This window comes from Protopterus annectens, chromosome 11.part0, assembly GCF_019279795.1.
Source record: "Protopterus annectens isolate FY-2018-M chromosome 11.part0, PAN1.0, whole genome shotgun sequence".
In the NCBI taxonomy this organism is placed as follows: domain Eukaryota; kingdom Metazoa; phylum Chordata; order Ceratodontiformes; family Protopteridae; genus Protopterus; species Protopterus annectens.
In genome coordinates, this window is record NC_056745.1 from 504,300,842 (window position 1) to 504,320,706 (window position 19,865).

Genomic DNA, 19,865 nt, shown 5'->3' on the forward strand with positions numbered 1-19,865 from the left:
GGGGAAGTGTCAGCAGTTTTGGACCTGTGCGGTCTGTCTCTGTCTTTATCCTTATGTTTTTTTTTGGAAGATTGGTAGTCGGATGGCTTACGGAAACTATATCGGAATTCGAGGACTGAGAGCGAAAATATCTAGCTATAATAAGGGCCCGACAACGTATAGTTCTGGCATTGAACAAAGCACAAAAATGACAGCGGGGGACATCGTGGTAACGCAGTAAGAATGGAAGACTCGGTGCGGTATTTGCTTTCCACAAGCGAGACAATTGTTAACTTTTTCTGACATCGATTAGAGCAAGACAAAAGGATCCCCAACGGGGTACTTAGCGTTAGAAGACTTCAACTTCAATTCGGAGGCCAACAGGCACTCATGTGAACTGCTTCTGCTTCGGGCTCCTCGGCAAGAAAAACTGATGTAATGGCGTCGGCTGCCTTATTTTATACCACTAACGACCTGACGTCAGTCCTGCAGCAACAGCAACCGATGCAGAAATACTAACCCTCTGGTATTCAGGCTGACTGTGAGCTACCCCTGGCAGGATAACCCAAATGTGATGACTGCAACAGTGAAACACAAAGAACATCCATTCATTCTCGTGTATGTTTCCTCTAATTTAGGGTTGTGTAGGAGGCACAGCCTATTCCAACAGTTGGACACAAAGCAGACAAACCAATCCCAAACATGACACTAGTCCACAATGCCAGAATACTAATAATTCTACAACATGTTTATCGATTAGTTTCTACAAATTCAGTGAAGTCACAGTTAAAATATTGGCATTCTGATGCAAGGTCACAGTGTAAAATAAGAACAGGTCTGATAATACAGACAGCCCTGTGATGTTCCCACTCTGGGCCACTAATCAAGGAGCCCAAGCAAATACTGCTCCCTCTTTAACCACTGCAGGCTTCACAATGGTTATGTCAGAGACTGTGTCTTCCTTAGCAGTGGCCTGTTTTCAATCCATTAAGATAGGATATAACCTATCGCAGAGTGTCTGATGAAGTCCTAGTTACATCTGAATGAAAGGGTTTAGTGGTTTCTTAACTGTATTTTATTTTTACTGCATTGTCCCCCCCCCCCATCTTCCAAGTTGGTTGTGGATTCTACTGCTAAGTAGAGATCCCCCTTTTTCTCCAGCTCATCTGCAGAGTTACATTCTCAGTCTGCCAACCAGGTTCTCATACCCTCAGGCAAAGTGCTAAGGGCTTGTTCCCTCATCAAAAGGTCTGCCAGCCCTTCAAAAAAGGTGGCCTGACTCCCAGTCACCCACCTCTGAAAATAAGTGCTTAACTCAGCAATACAATCACACACTCATCTGCCTTGCATCTATGCTCATGAAACTTTTTTCTGTAAGCTTCAGGTGTTAACGTTTTACTTTTTTATACTTTAAACAGTTAACAGACAGTTTAAAGACAGCAGTTACAGCTTCACCATGGAGTAAAGGGGTCAGGAACTGTACCCATAGCCCTTGGTCAACATTATACTGTTTACATAGTTTTATTCATATATTTGAAAAAGTATCAAAATTATCACCCACTGTAAATTGTGGAAGAAATTTACTGACCTTTACTGCTTCTGGGGTTCGGCTGTCCCTTTCCCCATTAACTCCATGACCCTGGAGAAGTGTCAGCATCTACCTCTCATGTTGACACTGCTTCTCATGTTGATGCTGATTCTCCTTTTCTTCGGCCTCCAAACACTGCAGTCACTCTTTCTTCAGCCTCCAAATGCCACAATGTCTCTGCTGATTCTAATTCCAAAAGCTTGGTCTCCAGTTCAAGTCTCAACTCCAGATGGATTTTTAAGTCCTCTGAGAAAAACGCTGAACTGTCCTGTTTTTGAGGACTGTAAATTCCCATCACCAGACTGGTTATCCTCCTGGATGCTGGTCTGAGCTGTGACTAAGGCTGAAATAATTTCCTCTTTAGTCAGTTTGGCATGCAGCAGTCCTTTGGCTTCACACACCTTAGTCAACTGATTCTTTGTCAGCTTGCCATAATCCTCTGCTGACATCTTTGTCTTCTTTCCCTGACTAAACTAAACTAACAAAAAAAATTAAAAAGAACTGTTGTGAAATGAAACTCTGAATATTTACTGTGTGGCTGCTGAGAGAATGTACACCTTTACTGACAACTGCTTACAGGCTAGAGAAGTTCAATATCCACACCACTGCTCACCAATATGTGGCATCCCCACTCTGGGCCAATAATCAAGGAGCCTGAATCCTCACCACTGACACTGGAGAGGGACGTTCACTTGGAATACAAATGGATACATTCAGTACTTCAGATGCAGACCTCTCTTAAGAGAACACAGGGAACAGACTGGGGGACTGGTTCATCTCTTTCTCTCTCCAGCCCTCCAGTAAGACTCCCCACTGGCACAGCTTTAGAGCAGAGTCCTTAGTCCAGGGTTTCAAGCAAAGTCCTCCAGCACCCTCTCGGTGAAACCAGTGCCTTGTATCCCTGTTTTTCTAAGGGCAAGCCACAATGAAAAGTTTAAATATATTTAATAATAAAATAACATGAAACTACTAAATATCTATTTACAGTAAACACCAGAGTTTCAATCACAGGAAATATAAAAAAAAAAAAAAAAGCTGGAAAAATTCACACAGTTAAAGTAAAACAATACTTAACCATTCTCACTATATTTTCCAGACAAATCTAAAGAGTAGTAGTCCCTGGTCACTTACTAGCGCAAGGCAAGATGAAGTGGGTGAGTGGCCTTCCTCCATCAGGTTTCAAGAAAAGACTGCCCTGAGAGACTTCCGTCTCCTTTTATATTAAAAGATTATTTCTGTACAGAATGACATCACATACATCTGCCCATCTAACTTCTGGTTCCCATGCAACCCCCATTGCTTGAAGCTGCTAGGATTTAGCACCTTTGTAGTACCATACATACAGATAGAGCTTTGCTGTTACTGGCAGTCATAAAACCATTGTAACACTTTTACTCATTCTACAGAGCTAAGCCATACTTCTTACAGACATTGTGTCTCTGGCTACATTCAAACCTGTGAGATAACATCTTTATGGACTAATTTAATTTCAGCTATTTTTCAAAGTTTGCTGCAGCTGAATTGTGATTAACCTCTTCTCTTAGAGTATCCAAGCTGGATGTGATTAACCTCTTCTCTTCCAGTATCCAATGTTGAAACATATACATTTAATTCAGCTACAACAATACATGTACATTTCTTTTCTTTCCGACAGGGCACACTGTTGATACATTTTAACATAAGCAACTTTACAAATACATGTTTTAAACACGAGCATCTGTACAAATTAGTTTGACACACAAATGGCATACAATTTTTTTACTAGATTCCAGCTAGCTGTGTTGGCATATGTTACACATCCACTGTCCTACTTCTCCTGGCATGGCTGGCAGTACCTCCTGTCATTACAAGCCCAAACTAAAGCCTACACAGCAGCACTCACATTACAGTGACTCAGAAAAACGGCAGTGGATTTCACATGCAGCAGGCCTGTACAACAGTAGCCATTTATGATGCTGGCATATTTATGGTCAGAAGGAACAAAGGGTACATAAGCATGCATGATTATGCCAGCAGAAGCAGGTACTATGCCTTATGTAGACTTTTTAGTGATACAGTCAGCCTGCATATGTAAGTTAGCCTCCCACCTCTAAGATTTTTCCCTGTATAAAAATTTCTTTACACTCTACAGACTATACAATTTGTGAAGGCATACTATTCAAACAGTCTCACCTTTCCACTGTAGTGCTTTCTGAACACCAATGTGGTTCTTTACCTGCCAGTTTCTTTAAGTTTTAGTAAGTTACAGTGAGGCAATCTAACCATTTATGAACACAGACCTATAAGCACATACATTAGCTTTCAAAAATTTCATAGTATTCACCTCACCATTCAAATCTAAAGAAAGTCATATATGTTACTATGTTAGATGCAGTTAAAACATATTCCCAGTAAATTATCAGTGACCTACCTTTCCCTGGGCTTCTTTTAACTGCTTCTCAGCTGTGGCTTGCTTCTCATTAGCTTCTCGCACCATCTTGTGAGCTTCCTAAACAGAATGAAACAGCATATAGTAAACGTTCTGTGTTACGAAACTTACCATACATTGTTAATGTTAAATATTACATGCAATGGCCCACAAGAAGGGAGTATCAAACCAAAAGAGAAACAGTTAATCAGAAGGGAATGGTATGTATAACAAAGCTGGAAATCTCTGCTCCCAAAGTATGACAGCAGCTGAAAGCTAATATATCAAGAAAGGTAGGTGGATTGTCGCTCATTCGTCTCTAAACCACACAAGAAGGCTGGGGTGTTCGATTATATACTTTAATGCATAGAAACACATCAGAATGGATAGCAGCATCACTAAATATGAACAAACTAGTTAACAGACAGACCTTACATACATACATACATCTCAACTGCTTACTAAAAAATGGCAGTCAGACTTGCATGTGCTCAGTATTTATACACTTGTGCAAGCCCTTGGATAGCTATACAGACAAACTGATCTACATCCTCCCCTTAGAAAGACTGTCTGGTATACAAAACAGTATCAGAGATAGACATGCATTAGTATAAACACTGGAAACAAAACACAATGTTCATGTCAGTTACTTTGTACCTGCTACAGGGTTTAGAGATTCAACCACATCTTGTAACATAACAGTTGGGACCAAATTTAGCAACAGGGACAGTCTGCGGTGCACAACTTGTATCAGGAACTTCTGGATTAATCACAGGAATGGGAATGTCCTTTGAAACTTCCTCAGGAACTGGAACACAGGGACAACTCACTCTCAGATAAAGAGTCTTTCTCACAGGCTATGTGCTGTGGTATAGGCTCGGACCCCGATCTCAAATATTTCCGATTCTGCCTAAAGATCGCTCCTTTAGATTCCACAGTGTACGATCTCGGCTCTGGATCAATATCCTTCACAACACCAATCCGATCATAACCTCTGGATGTTTGCATCCTTACCACTTCTTCTCGTAATGGATTGAAAGGTTTACTGCTGTGTTAAACGCTTCTTCAACAGACTGGTTTTCACTAACATGTTGTTCTTGACACATTGAACCAACAACTGACTACTGATTGTATTATGGTTCTAGTTTGTCTCGACAGAAGTCTCTGAGCAGATGAACCAAGATGTTTATCAAGAGGAACATTTCTGAGACTGAAGAGATTCAGGAAAACATCACTATTATCTTGTTTTGACTTCTCTAGTAACTGTTTTGCACTTTGAACTGCACATTCTGCCAAAAGATTTGACTGCGGGTACCCTTGACTACTTGTGACATCAGTAAAGTCCCATTCTTCAGCAAATCTTTTGAACTGTTGGCTTATAAACTGCGTGCCATTTTCAGAAATAACTTTGTGTGGACTACCATGGACTGCAAAATGATGTTCATCTTAGTAATGACAGTATTGGATGCTACATTGGGAAGTAGGTCAATCTCGAACCAACTGGAGTAAGAGTTTACCAACACCAAATAATGTTAACCATTCCACTTGAAAATGTCCATGGCTACTGTCGACCAAGGTAGTTCAGAATTTGGTTAAGCTGAAGTAGTTCCTTCTGTTTATGTGGCTTTGTACTATTGCACACTGAACAAGATAAAAATGTTCCTTCAATGTCATGCGATATAGAAGGCCAAAATACTAGTCCTCTAGCCCTTCTTTTGGAAGAGCTGGTACCTGGGTGACAAGACAGTAATGTACTCTTACTGCAAGGACTTTGGAACATCACTTTTGGTCCTTTCATTATTACATCTTTGTCAGACAAAATCTCATTTATGTATGGAAAATAAGGTTGCACTTCTTGAGGTAAACTAGATTGCTCTGACGGCCATCTGTGATTGATAAAGTAGTTGAGCCTTTGTAAAACTGGATCTTTGGCTGTGTGATCTCTCAGCTCATTGAGACATGTGAAAGAAGTATTTCTCACTTCCATGACTTCAAAATCAAGGTTCTCATTCTCGGGCTGTTCTGTGGTGTTTCTGGGCGATCTGGATAAACTATCAGCAAGATAAAGTAGTATGCTTTTCTTGTAGACAAGACTGAAATGATACTTTTGCAATCTCAGCATCATACACTGTAGTCTGGCTGGAGCTGAATGCATATGCTTTCTCAAGATAGTGATTAAAGGTTGGTGGTCTGTTTTGATCTGGACAGGTCGACCATAAACATTATCATGGAAATTCGAGCATGCAAACACAATTTCTAAAAGCTCTTTCTCAATCTGGGCATAATGCATCTCAGTTTTGGTAATAGTTGTCAATGCATAGGCAACAGGTTGATCTTCTTGTAGAATGACTGCATCTCAACCAAATTTTAAAGCATCACAGGAAAGTGTTACTGGCTTGTGAACATCATAGTATCAGAGTGTTGGTGGACTAGCAATTCTCTGTTTCATGACATCAAATGCTCTTTGGTGTTGCTCTAACAAAAACCAGGATACATCTGTACGTGTCAGCTCTCTGAGTGGTGCTGAAAGTTGGCTCAAGTCTGGAATGAACTTATCTAGGTAGTTGACCATGACAAGGAAATGTTGCAAGGCATTGTCTGGTGCTGGCATCTCAAGAATGGCTGTTTGTTTTGAAGGGTCTGGTCATAAGCCTCTACAAGTAAATAAATTACCAACATAAACAATTTCTTATATCTTGAACTTGCATTTCTATGCACTAAGCTTAAGATTCACTTGACATGCCCTTTCTAGAACTTTTCTAAGGTTTCTGTCATGCTCTGCTTCATTACAAACTCCTACCAGTATGTTTACTATAACAGCACAAGGATACTCTGAAAAAATTTGCTCTATTGCTCATTGAAAGACTTCACTTGCAGAATTTATCCCAGATGGCATTCTCAAAAATCTGTACCTGCCAAATGGAGTACTGAATATAGTGAGCAATAATAACTTCTTGTCAAGCTGAATTTGCCAAAATGAACTCTCTGCATCCAAGACAGAAAAAATAGTGGCATTTGGAATCAAGGCTGTGACATCCTCAACTGTGCACATTGGAAGATGAGGTCTTTTTAATGCTTGTTTAGATCTTGTGAGTCAATACATATTCTGATGTCATCTGAGCTTTTCTTTTTCTTATGAGCTACCACCATAGAAGATACTCACTCAGTTGGAGTTTGAACAGGACAAATCACACCTTGTCGCACCATTTTATCCAACAAGGATTTGACTCTGTCCTGCACGGCTACTGGAACTTTTTGTGCCGACCTGACAACTGGACTGACCATTGGGTCTAACTTCATGGAGTACACAGCTGGAAGTTTGCTTAGTTTGTCTTTGAAAAGATCAGCATAGGTAGAAAAATGTACTGGGCAAAATTATAGTGGTCTTTTAAGCTAACAAGGTGGACATCCTTATTAAATGAAAGCAGTCCCATTTTCAAACTGTCTCTGACCCTAATAATGACTGGACAAGCCTCTTGACCACACAGAATAACAAGTTGGAGCTTCTTCCAGCAGAGTAACATCAAAACACTACTGAGCCTTCGGTCTGAATTTCTTCACCTCCATAAGCAATAAGCTTCGCAGACCTTGCCAAATCAAGCCTTTCACCTTTATATACTCTGGCAAATATTTCTGCTGACGTAACATTGCACTTGGAGCCTGTATCAACTTTGAGCTCTATGGGTTTGCCATTTACCTGAACAGTAGAAAATACTTCATTCTCTGCCCTTAAATCTACTGCATTGACCATTTCATGTAGCACTGACGCGCCATCAACATAAAGAGTAAAACGACCACTATCTAACTGATCAACTCGTTTCTTAAAATGTTCCCTTTTAATAAAAGAATGTGGGCCTTCGGATTTAGAAAACCTTTTGAAATGATTCCATTTACTGCATTTATGGTACTGTTGACCAAAAACTGAACATTTTTCCTTTTAGATTCATGGCTTCCACCACAATTACGACAGCTGGCACTGAAACTGGGTTGGGTCCCATGCTTTGAGCTTACTGACTCACTCTTATGCTTCACTGAGACTGTGTGAACTCTGGGGTTTACCAGTGAGTACTGCAGAGATTACGACTGCTGCCATGTGCTTGGGCCTGTTTCTTCTAATAATGTGCTTCATACTACAAACATGAGATTTATCGCTGTGCCTTCTTGAGCTATTCTCATCTTTTAAGCATATCTGTGCGCTTTTCTGTGAGCTTGTATATCTGACAAATTTCAATGGCATTATTTAAAGTTAAATTGCTGTCATGAAGCAAAATCTTTCTCATGGCATCATCTTTTATACCACACACAAAAGTCTGTCCTTTATCAACTCATCCCTTAAATCACCAAATCTGCATGTTTTAGCTTTATTTCCAAGGTCAGTTATATATGCTGCAAAAGGTTTACCAGGCTTCTGATCTCTTGTGTAAAAAAAGAAGTTATATACTTACCATAACGTTTCCATGTTTGTAGTCCATCTCGCCTACATTCTTGCTGGATGGGTTCGTAGTCGATATTTGGCTCCAACTCAGCCGATACTAAAGCTCGAGAGCTTTAACTGGCTCGAGGCTAACCCCAATCCCATGGTGCCTCACGGCAATTCCCCAAATCTTGTTTGCAAGAAAGCAATAAGTACCTAAAAGGTATGAATTTTCAGAAACTGTATACATACAGACAAAAAATTTTTGTAACAATCCATGCCAGGTGGACAACAACTAAAACAGGTCAGACAGCACCAGTATAGTCCACCAGATCCTCCAGAAACAAGAAAGGGGTAGGAGGGAGGGACGCAAGAATGTAGGCGAGATGGGCTACAACCATGGAACGTTATGGCAAGTACAGAACTTCTTCATGTTATGTAGTCCTACCTCGCCATAATTCTTGCTGGATAGGACAGTGTCCCTAGCACCTTTATCCTGGGTGACAAGTGAAGAGACTCTTCAGCACAGTGGACCCAAAGGATGACCTGTCCCGGGAGGCCAAATCCAATTTGTAATGAGTGACAAAAGTATGTGGTCTTGCCCAAGTAGCTGCTGTGCAAATAGTATCAATTGGGAGCCCAGATCTAAAGCACATGAAGTAGATATTGCTCTAGAAGAATGGCATTTTACTTTGTTACGTAATTGTTTGCCAGCAGTACGATAAGGAAAGGAAATGCAATCCGAAAGCCATTTTGAAAGAGTAACCTTTGAAACAGGCAAGCCCTTATTCTTTGTCAGAAAAGGAAACAAATAATTGATCTGATTTTCTGAATTCTTTAGCCCTGTGCAAGTAAAACCTGAGAATTCTGTGAACGTCTAATTGGTACAGTCTATACTCAGATTTATTAGAGTGGTTCAGAAAAAAACACTGGTAGTTCAATAGTAGTGTTCAGATTATGCTCCGAGCATACCTTGGGAAGAAAGGAGGGGGTATATGAGTGAGACTTTCTCCTTGTAGAAAATAATGTAAGGAGGTTGAATAGTAAGAGCTTGCAGTTCTGAGACTCGCTTAGCAGATGTTATGGCTACTAAGAATAGTGTTTTCCAAGACAATTTCAGAACTGATGAGGGCTCAAAGGGTGCAGACATTAAAGATGAGAGGACTAAGTTTAAGTCCCAGGGTTCTAATGGCTGTTTGATTAGAGGCCTGAGAAGGAGAACTCCTTTCAAAAAGGCTTTGCACAAAGAGTGTGACATGATTGGATTTCCCATGAAGCCAAATTGAAACTGAACTCTGACTGTAGCGGCTGCAGCTCCTTCATGAAAAATTGACGCAAGGAAGGATAGAATAGATTCTACAGGAGTCATAGGGATCTAAGCCTTGGTTTGCAGCCCAAATAGAAAACCTATTCCATTTGCTGGAGTATAATTTCTGAGTGGAAGGCTTATGGGGATGAGATCAGAATGTGTTTGACAGAAGGAGATACAGGAATGCAACTGGGTATTTGTGGAACTGGAGCAGCCATGCTGTCAATTAGGGTGTGGATGGTGGGATGGAACTGTCCCGATTGATGAATCAGGAGGTCTGGAGATGGGTCCAGAATCCATGGTTTCTCCAAAAGGTAGGGCCACAGGAAGTGAAACCATACTTGTCAAGGCCAGTAAGGAGGAATGAGGATCAGGGTACTCCTCAACTGTTTTGCTTTCTGTATTACCTTTGGGATGAGAGGAAAAGGTGGGAAGGCATAAAGAAGTCCCGGGGGCCAATTGCGGACTAGAGCACCCCTGGATGACATTCCCAGATGGGGAATGAGGGCAAAGTAGCTGCTGCATTTGGTGTTCAGGTGAACGGTGAATAGGTCGCAGCAAGGCTGGCCCTATCTGTAAAAGATCTCTTTCCCAACTTCTGCATTCAGGGACCACTCGTGAGGCATCAAAATTGTTTGGCTGAGTTTATCTGCTATTACGTTGGATTTCTCCGGGATGTGCGTTGCTACCAGAAAACGTTGAGTGTCCATCGCCCATTTCCAAACTCTTAAGGCCTTTCAGTAAAGCGGGTAAGATTTGGTTCCCCCTTGCTTGTTTATGTACCACACGACAGACATGTTTGTCTGACTGGATTGCAATTGTCCCGGTGGGAAGGGAGCTGTGAAGTGCTTGCAACGCATACAGCATTGCTCTTATCTCCAGAACACTGATGTGCAAGTGGTTCTCGTAGTTCTGCAAAGTACCTTGGACTGTTATTCCCAGATAATGCCCCCTCCCACCCTATCTGGGAAGCGTCCGGGGTCAAAAAGTACAGTTGTGTACACTTACCATAAATGTAGATGTTAGAGTGTATTCACGGCTGCAGTCATCACATTTGGGTTATCTGCTTGCAGTAGCCATCAGTCGGCCTGATTAACAAAGTCTTGGGTCCTGAGTGAGCTGCCGTCCCTTCTTCCGTGACGTCAAGTTGTCGGGGGTATAAAACATGCAGCCAATGCCATTACATCAGTTTTTCTTGCCCCATATGTCAGGTGCCCCCAATGGGAAGCAATTAAATCTATAAGTATACATGGTTATACCTCCAACAAAAAAGCAAATATACCAAAAAGTTTTGAGCATAATAAAGGAGAGTAGAGGTACAGCCAAAAGAAGTAAGGGGGCTGGAGGGAGGGTAACCAGGACTGCAACAGTGAATACACTCGAACATCTACATTTATGGTAAGTGTACACAACTGCACTATGTTCTTCATGTTTCACTGTTGCAGTCATCACATTTGGGTAGATTTCCAAAGCTAAGGATGGGAGGAGGAATTTAGATAGCATTAGGACCAGCTATAAGGCCCTGCAAGACTGCAGTGGCAAAACCAGCTCTGGATTTAGAGAAAATTGGCAGATGGTAATGCTTGGTGAAAGTATGTACAGAACTCCAGGTAGCAGCTTCTAGGATGTCCCTGGTAGGGACACCTCTGAGAAAGGCTGTAGAGGTAGATGCAGCCCTGGTTGAGTGGGGTTTAATCCCCTGTGGGATAGGTTTTCCATGGTGCTTGTAGCAGAAATTAATGCAATGGCCTATCCATTTGGAAATGGTTTGCTTTGAAATAGCCTTGCCCTCTGCCCCTGCAGCAAATGCCACCAGCAGTTGGTCAGAATTCCTTTGAGGTTTAGTCCTGTCCAAGTAGAATCTAAGTTGTCTGTGCATATCTAAGGAGTGCAGTATCCATTCCCCTTTTTTCTGTGGATTAGGAAAGAAGGTTGGCAAATGAATGGACTGATTGAGGGCCACACTGGATACCACCTTGGACATGAAGGAGGGATTGGTCCTGAGAGACACCCTGTCCGCATAAAAGATGATGAAAGGCTCCACTGTCATGAGGGCCTGTAATTCAGATACCATTCTTGCTGAAGTGATTGCTAAAAGGAAAGCTGTTTTCCAAGAAAGAAATTTTAAGTCTGCAGTAACAGCTGGCTCGAAAGGAGGAAGAGTGAGTTTTCCAATACAAAGTTAAGGTTCCATACTGGAGTTGAAGCTCTCCTGGGTGGTCGTAAATTTTTGGCCCCTCTGAAGAACTGTTTGAGCAGTGGATGAGAGAAGAGGGCAGGTTCTGTGCTACAATGAGCTGAAATGGCTGAGGCATGAATTTTGATGGAGGAGAAAGACAGGCCCTTGTGAAGTATCTCAGTTAAGTATTGCAAAATCTGAGGTAAGCTGGGTACTGCTGTGCTCATCCCTTGGGAGTGGTTCCAGGCACAGAATCCTTTCCATTTTTCAGCATAAGATTTTCTAGTACTAGGCCTCCTTGCTTCTAAAATGACATTCATCACTGGTTTACCGAGGGTACAGAGGTAATTAGCCAGGCTGCTAGGTTCAGTGTTTGAAGCTGAGGGTGCAGGATCTGGTACTCCTGCTGAGACAATAAGGTAGGAGTCTGGGGCAGGTGCCATGGGGCCAACTGTGACACACTGCACAAGAGGGGGTACCAGTGTTGGCGTGGCCAGTCTAGTGCAATCAAAATCGTCCTTGGTTTGTCTTGTTTGATCTTTAGTAGTACGTTGGAGAGCAGAGGCAGAAGGAGGAAAGGCATAAACTGATTTTGTGGGGAGTCCTTGTGCAAAGTTTGTCCAATTGATAGTTCTGGGGGGAGGCAAACAGTTCTATATCTGGGCTCCCACATTTGCTTGTCAACATGTTGAAAATCTTTGGTTCCAGTTTCCACTCGTGTGGGTCCATGAGGTTTCTGCTTAGTTCGTCTGCCAGTGTATTCAGTTTTCCTGGCAGGAATTGAGCTTGCAGATGCACTTGGTAGCTCAGGGCTGTGTTCCACAATACCATGGCTAGTCTGCAGAGGGGGTAAGAATGTGTACCTCCCTGCTTGTTTATGTACCACATAACAGTGTTGTTGTCTGTCTTTACCATTAATTGTCCTGGAAGAATGTGGTCCTTGAAGGCTGTCAGAGCATTCTGTAAAGCTAACATTTCTTTTTGACTGATATGCAGGTGCATTTGATTTGGGTTCCATTTGCTTGAATGCACTTCCCTGCCAGGTGAGCCCCCCCCCCCCCCATGCATAGTTTGATGCGCCTGTTTGGTTTTGGGCGGCAGGGGGTAGTGTGAATGGTAGTCCCTTGTTTTGGTGGCAGGCCTCTGCCCACCAAAGAAACTCTAGGCGTAGGCAAGGTATGATAGGAATCATTGCTTCTAGATCCTGAGAATGTTGACACCATAGGCTTTTTAAGATACCATTGTAGTTTCCTCATATGCAGTCTTGCATATGGAATTAGAAGAATGCAGGAGGCCACGAACCCCAAGGCTTGTAGTATTTGCCTTGCAGATAGCAGGATTTTGTGGCCACTTGTATGAAGTAGGTTGTCAAATGAATTTGTTTCTCTGGTGTGAGGAAAGCTATCTGGGAAGTTGTATTCAAGCGTGCTCCCAGGAATATAATTTGTTGGCAGGGTACCAGATGTGATTTATTTTTGTTTATGGTGTACCCCAGACAAGTTGGCACCCTTTGTACAAAGGCCAGATGATTCAAAAGTACGTCCTGGCTTTCTACCTGAATTAAACAATTGTCAAGGTTTGGGTATATTTGAATATTTCTTTGCCTGCAAAATGCAATGACTGGAGCTAGGCACTTTGTGAATACCCTGGGTGCAGTAGATAAGCCAAAGGGCAATGCAGAGAACTGATAGTGTGTGTAGCCTCCTTTGAAGCATAGGTATCTTCTGTAGGATTCCCTGATTGGGATGTGCAGGTATGCTTCCTTTAAATATAGTGTTGCCAACCAGATGTCTTTGCCTAGCATAGGGAGCAACTGGTGATGAGTCAGCATCTTGAATTTTGGAATCACCAAAAAGGTGTTTAGAGTGGACATGTCCAGGATAGGATGCCATGAAATGTCTTTTCTTGGTACCAGGAAAAAGTCTTGAGTAGAAACCTTGTCCCTTTTCCTCTTCTGGTACCAACTGAATAGCCCCCATGCTTAAAAGAGAAAGTACTTGCTTTTGGGCCTCTGCCCACTGATTTGGGGGTAGATCCGGCCATCCTCTTGGTGTTGGTAACGTGTGGAAGTGAAATCTGTATCCCTGGGATACTATATTTAGAAAGTACAGTTGTGTACCTACCATAAATGCAGATGTTCGAGTGTATTCACTGTTGCAGTCATTACACTTGGGTTATCCTGCTGGCAGGCTACCCGTAGTCGGCCTGAATTCCAAAGTCCTGGTCCGGCGTTGGTTGTTGTCGCCTCTTCCCTGATGTCAGTGCGCCAGGGGTATAAAATATGCAGCCGATGCCATTTTCTTCTGTTTTTCTTGCTCCAGATGTCAGGCGCCCCCAAAAGGGTAGGCTAAAAATTCTGCTCATAAAAAAGCATGTACTAACAAACATTACCCTTCATCTACAAGCAAATACACCACATAGGTTGTATAGAATAGAGAAGTACAGATAAGTTCTAGCAATGAAAGGGGGATGGAGGGAGGGTAACCTGGACTGCAACAGTGAATACACTCGAACATCTACATTTATGGTAGGTACACAACTGTACTATGTTCATCGTGTTTCACTGTTGCAGTCATTACACTTGGGTTGAATCCCAAAGCTGAGGAAGGGTGGCTGGGCCTAGATAGAATTAGGAGTGGCTATGAGGCCCTGCAGAACTGCAGTGACGAAGCCTGTTCTGGATTTAGAGTAAAGAGGTAAGTGGTAGTGCTTTGTAAAAGTGTGCACTGAAGTCCAAGTTGCAACCTCCAAAATGTCCTTGGTTGGTACTCCTCTCAGGAAGGCTGCTGAAGTGGCTGCTGCTCTGGTTGAATGTGGCCTAATGCCCTTAGGCACTGATTTGCCATGTTGTGAATAGCAGAAACGAATGCAGTGTCCTATCCATTTTGAAATAGTCTGCTTTGAAATGGCATTTCCTTGCGATCCTGCAGCATATGCCACTAAGAGCTGTGCAGTCTTTCTGAAGGCTTTAGTTTTGTCCAAGTAGAAGCGTAGCTGTCTGTGTATGTCCATGTATGTCCAAAGAATGTAGAAGTCTCTCCCCCCTTATTCTGTGGGTTTGGATAAAAGGTAGGCAAATGAATGGTTTGGTTAAGAGCCACACTGGACACTACCTTAGGCATAAATGTTGGGTTTGTCTGTAGCAAAACCCTGTCCGGATGGAAAAATAATAAAAGGTTCCACAGCCATTAGTGCCTGCAACTCCGAGACTCTTCTTGCCGAGGTTATTGCTAGGAGCAGAGCTGTTTTCCATAAATATTTTATGTCCACTGTAGTGGCTGGCTCAAAAGGAGGCAGTGTGAGTTTTTCAAAGACAAAATTGAGGTCCCATGCAGGTGGTGGAACCCTTCTTGGGGGTCTTATGTTTTTGGCCCTTCTGAGGTACTGCCTTAGCAGTGGATGTGAAAAAATAGGTGGATCCATATTGTAATGAGCTGAAATGGCAGAGGCATGGATCTTAATTGATGAGAAGGATAGGCCTTTGTCCAGCATCTCAGTTAGGTATTGTAAAATCTGAGGGATATTTGGTACTAGCGTGTCCATTCCTAGTGCCTGGTTCCAAGCACAGAATATCTTCCATTTTTCTGTATAAGGTTTTCTGGTGCTGGGCCTCCTGGCCTCCAAAATAACATCCATAACTGCTTTAGAGAGAGGTGAGTTCTGATTGGTTACATTATCAGCCATGCAGCCAGATTTAGGGTTCTGAGTTGGCTGTGCAGGATCTGATTGTTTTGTTGGGTCAGCAAATGAGGAATCTGAGGCAATGTCCAGGCTGGGCCTTGAGACAAGCTCTTTAGGATTGGGTACCAGTGCTGGCATGGCTAGTCTGGGGCAATCAGTATCATTTTTGGCTTCTCTTGTCTGACCTTTAGGAGTACCTTAGGGAGGAGAGGTAGTGGAGGAAAGGCATATACTGTAAGGGTTTTCCAGCTGAATGATAGGGCATCCACTTTCCATGCTTGTTTGTGATAAGTCCTTGTGCAGAATCTCTGTAGTTGGCAGCTGTGCGGGGAGGCAAACAGATCTATGTCTAGGCATCCCCATTTCCTTGTTATCATGTTGAAGATTTGTGGATCTAGTTTCCACTCATGAGGATCTTTGAGATTTCTGCTTAGTTCGTCTGCCAGAGTATTTGTTTTTCCTGGCAGGAATTGTGCTTGCAGGTGTACTTGATAATTCAATGCTGTGTTCCACAAAGTCATGGCTTGTCTGCAGAGGGGGTAGGAATGTGTGCCTCCCTGCTTGTTTATATACCACATGACTGTAGTATTGTCCGTCTTTACCAGCAGTTGTCCTAGATGAAGTAGATCCTTGAAGGCTGTCAGGGCATTCTGAACAGCTAGCATCTCTTTTATTGATATGAAGATGCATTTGGCTTGCTGGCCATGCTCCCTGAATATATTTTCCTGCCATGTGGGCCCCCCAGGCATAATCTGATGCATCTGTTGTTAGTGTCTGCCTGGCCGTGGGTAGAGTGAATGGCTGTCCCTTGTTGTGGTGACAGGCCTGTGCCCACCATCGAAACTCCTGTTGCAGGCAGGGAATTAGGGTAATTAATGTTTCCAGGCTGTGGCAATGTTGAGTCCAAACACTTTTCAGATACCATTGTAGTTTCCTCATATGCAGTCTTGCATATGGAATTAGTAGAATGCAGGATGCCATGAAGCCCAAAGCCTGCAGAATTTTTCTTGCAGATAACTGGGTCTTTGTTGCCAACATTTTGAAGTAAGAAGTCAGTTGTCTTTGTTTCTCTGGCGTGAGACAATCCATCTGGGGCAGTTGTATTTAAGCTTGCACACAGGAATATTATCTCTTGAGAGGGCACTAGTTTTGATTTCTTTTTGTTTACCGTGTACCCTAGGTAAATTAGTAATCTTTGTACAAACGCCAGATGTCTCAGTAGAATGTCTTTGTTCTCTGCTTGAATAAGGCAGTCGTCCAACTAAGGGTATATTTGAATTCCCCTTTGTCTGCAGAAAGCAATTACTGGTGCCAGGTATTCTGTGAAGACCCTGGGTGCAGTAGATAAACCAAAGAGCAGTGCAGAGAATTGGTAGTGCATTGATCCAGCTATGAATCTGAGGTATCGTCTGCAAGATTGTCTGATTGGGACATGCAGATATGCCTCTTTTAAGTCCAAAGTTACAAGCCAAGCCTTCTTGCCCAGCATGGGCAGAAGCTGCTGCAGAGTCAACATTTTGAATTTTGGATAGTCCAGAAAAGTGTTTAGAACAGACAGGTCCAGAATTGGTCTCCATGCTTTGTCCTTTCTGGGTACCAGGAATAGTCGAGTAAAATCCTTGTCCCTGCTCTTGCTGTGGTACTCGCTGAATGGCCCTCATGTCCATGAGGGATGTAACTTGCTTTTGTGCTTCTGCTCATTGATTTTGTGACAGGTCTGGCATACCTTTAGCCTTTGGCAGGGTGTGAAAGTGGAACTTGTAGCCCTGGGACACTATATTCAAGACCCATTTGTCCTGTGTGATTATATGCCAATTTTGTGAAAAAAGTGCTAGTTTTCCCCCTAAGGGGGCTGCCAAAAGATAAGTGCTTGATATTGGCAGAGGAAAGTCATTGGGACTGTTTTCTATATGGCTGTGATTGGTCTTCTCCGCTTTTGGAGGTAGAAGCACCCCATTGTTTAGGCCTGTATGAGCCTTGGGGCTGGGCTCTTAGGGCATCTGTATCCACCTCTTTGTGGCCTGTCTTACACTGGAAAAGACAAATTCTTTGAAGGCCAGTTCCTGCTAAATCTGGGTGTTTGTACCTGTAAGAAATCCTTAACTGTCTGCATAGATTTCGCTTTATCCTCCATTTTCTTCAAGACCTCTTCTGCCTTAACACCAAACAAAGGTATCATGCTGTAAAGGAGCATCCAATAATTTTGCTTTAACATGATCAGGCAGATTTTGTTCCTTTAACCAAGCATGCCTTCTAATGACAGTACCCGTAACAGCGGCCCTGCAAGAGGCCTCCAGTGAATCAAAACCACACTGCAAAGTATGTTTTCCCACTTGTTTAGCTGCATGCAATAAATCCTGCATTTCCTTGTTATCTGGACATTCAGAATTTGTCAACATTTTCTGTTTTAGCAGTGACATTAAATATTGCTGATATTTAAGCATATGAAAGTGACAATTCAAAGCCCTTACAGCCAAGGTAGCAGAAGTGTAAACTTTTTCCCCCCATCTGTCCAGTGCCCTAGAATCCCTATCAGAGGGGACAGGGTTTTTCGCAGTGGAAGCTTTGACCCCTTGGGACCCTGAGATATAGTTTCTGGGTCAGCAGCAGGGTTTTTATATAGAAATTTGTGGGAATCTGGAACCCTGTAGTATCTGTCTGGCTTAACCGGTGCAGGGGGTAAAGAGTCAGGAGACAGGCTGCACTCTGAAAATACATAATCTACTATGTCTAGAACAGGTAGAATAGCAAGAGGTCTGTGTTGAGGTAGTAAAAGAAAATCTCTGAGCCTTTTCTTAGATTCTAAGTAATCTTAGCTCTCGCAGTGAAAGGGCTCCCTCATGGTGTGAAGGGTTTCCCCAAAAGAATAATCCTCAGGAGGAGAGACTGAAGGAATAGACTCTTCAGCATAAGAATCCTCAAAGGGAGGAAGGGAGTATCCCTGCTCAGAGGAGGAGTCAGAGGAAATGAAAACCTGATCTGAAGATTCATATTCTGTCTCTTGCCTAGGCCTCAGAAGGGGGATGGGAGCCCCTGATCAAAGTAATTAGGTCTTTGGCCATTTTAAGCATCTGTGTTTTAGGCATGGAAGTCTGTGCAGGAGAATGCTGTACTTGTTTCTTTGTGTTTAGAGCTGCTTTAGTCTTTGCCTTTGAAGCTGAGGCTGGCTTAACATACAACTGTGTAGGATTGAAAACACCCTCAGAAGCCGATGCCTGCGCAGCAGCTCTGGACCCATCTGAGGGAATAGTTTCCGAGTGTCCAATACCTTGAGTATCCAGAGGCCTAGTCGGCTCCACGTGGGAGTCGGAAGCGGCCTGTGGCTCTGAGGTAGCGGGCATCAGGGGCTGCGAAAGCAGCTCACTGAGAACCGGCGAACCAGTGACTGGCCTAGCAGAGGCTTTGTCGGTTTTGGACCTCTGCTGCCTGTCCTTTTCCTTTTCCTTGCGCTTTTTATAAACTCCGGTCTTCGGCTGTTCCGATGGCATTATATAATTAAATCTTCGGCCAAAGTAATGAAAAGCAAAATCGTACCGACGCTTAATAGTGCGTTGGTTAAATCTAGCACAAAACCGACAGCTAGCAACGTCGTGGTCAGGGCCTAGGCAAGGAATACAGTAAGAATGAAAATCCTTATGAGGTATTTGCTTCCCGCAAGAAATACAATTGTTAAGTTTTTCTGACATCGTTCTGGAGCAAGGAAAAAGTTTCCCCAATGGGGTACTTAGCTTTAATGAAGACTTCGGATCTGAAATTCGGATTTGAAAATCTCAGGAGTCGGCTGACCAGCACTTGCGAACTGCTTTTGCTTCGGGCACCGCGTGGCAAGAAAGACTGAAGAAAATGGTGTCGGCTGCATCTTTTATACCCCTGACGCACTGACGTCAGGGAAGAGGTGACCGCAATCGATGCCGGACCAGGACTTTGGAATTCAGGCCGACTGCGGGTAGCCTGCCAGCAGGATAACCCAAGTGTAATGACTGCAGCAGTGAAACACGATGAACATCCCATTTGTCTTGGATAATGAGTTCCCAGTTCTTTGCATGAAGAGCAATCTTTCCCCCCAAAGGGGCAGTTAGTTGAAAAGTGCTTGGAAGTTTTAAAAAGAAGTCATTGAGACAGTTTACCATAGGGGGGAGTTTTATTACTCCCAGATTTGGAAGTGGAGGTCCCACACTGCTTAGTCCTGTGTCTGAAGCCTGGGAGCTCTGCTGGATCTGGGTTTGGACTGAGAAGGTCTGGAAGAGGCAGGAAAAGACCAATTCTTGGAAGGCCAGTGCCTACTAAACCTTGGAGGTTGTACTTGTA

At 43.0% G+C, this 19,865-nt stretch overlaps 1 protein-coding gene across 3 annotated transcripts in view; it reads right to left on the reverse strand.

The window, feature by feature from the left end:
• The window catches only part of LOC122815473 (RAB3A interacting protein), a 1,760,500-nt gene that overhangs the window by 391,034 nt on the left and 1,349,601 nt on the right, over nucleotides 1–19,865 (reverse strand). For all 3 annotated transcript variants that reach the window (XM_044087996.1, XM_044087994.1, XM_044087995.1), the window contains one exon: nucleotides 3,978–4,055. In XM_044087996.1, coding sequence (XP_043943931.1) covers nucleotides 3,978–4,055 — 78 coding nt within the window. The remainder of the gene's footprint in view (nucleotides 1–3,977; nucleotides 4,056–19,865) is intronic.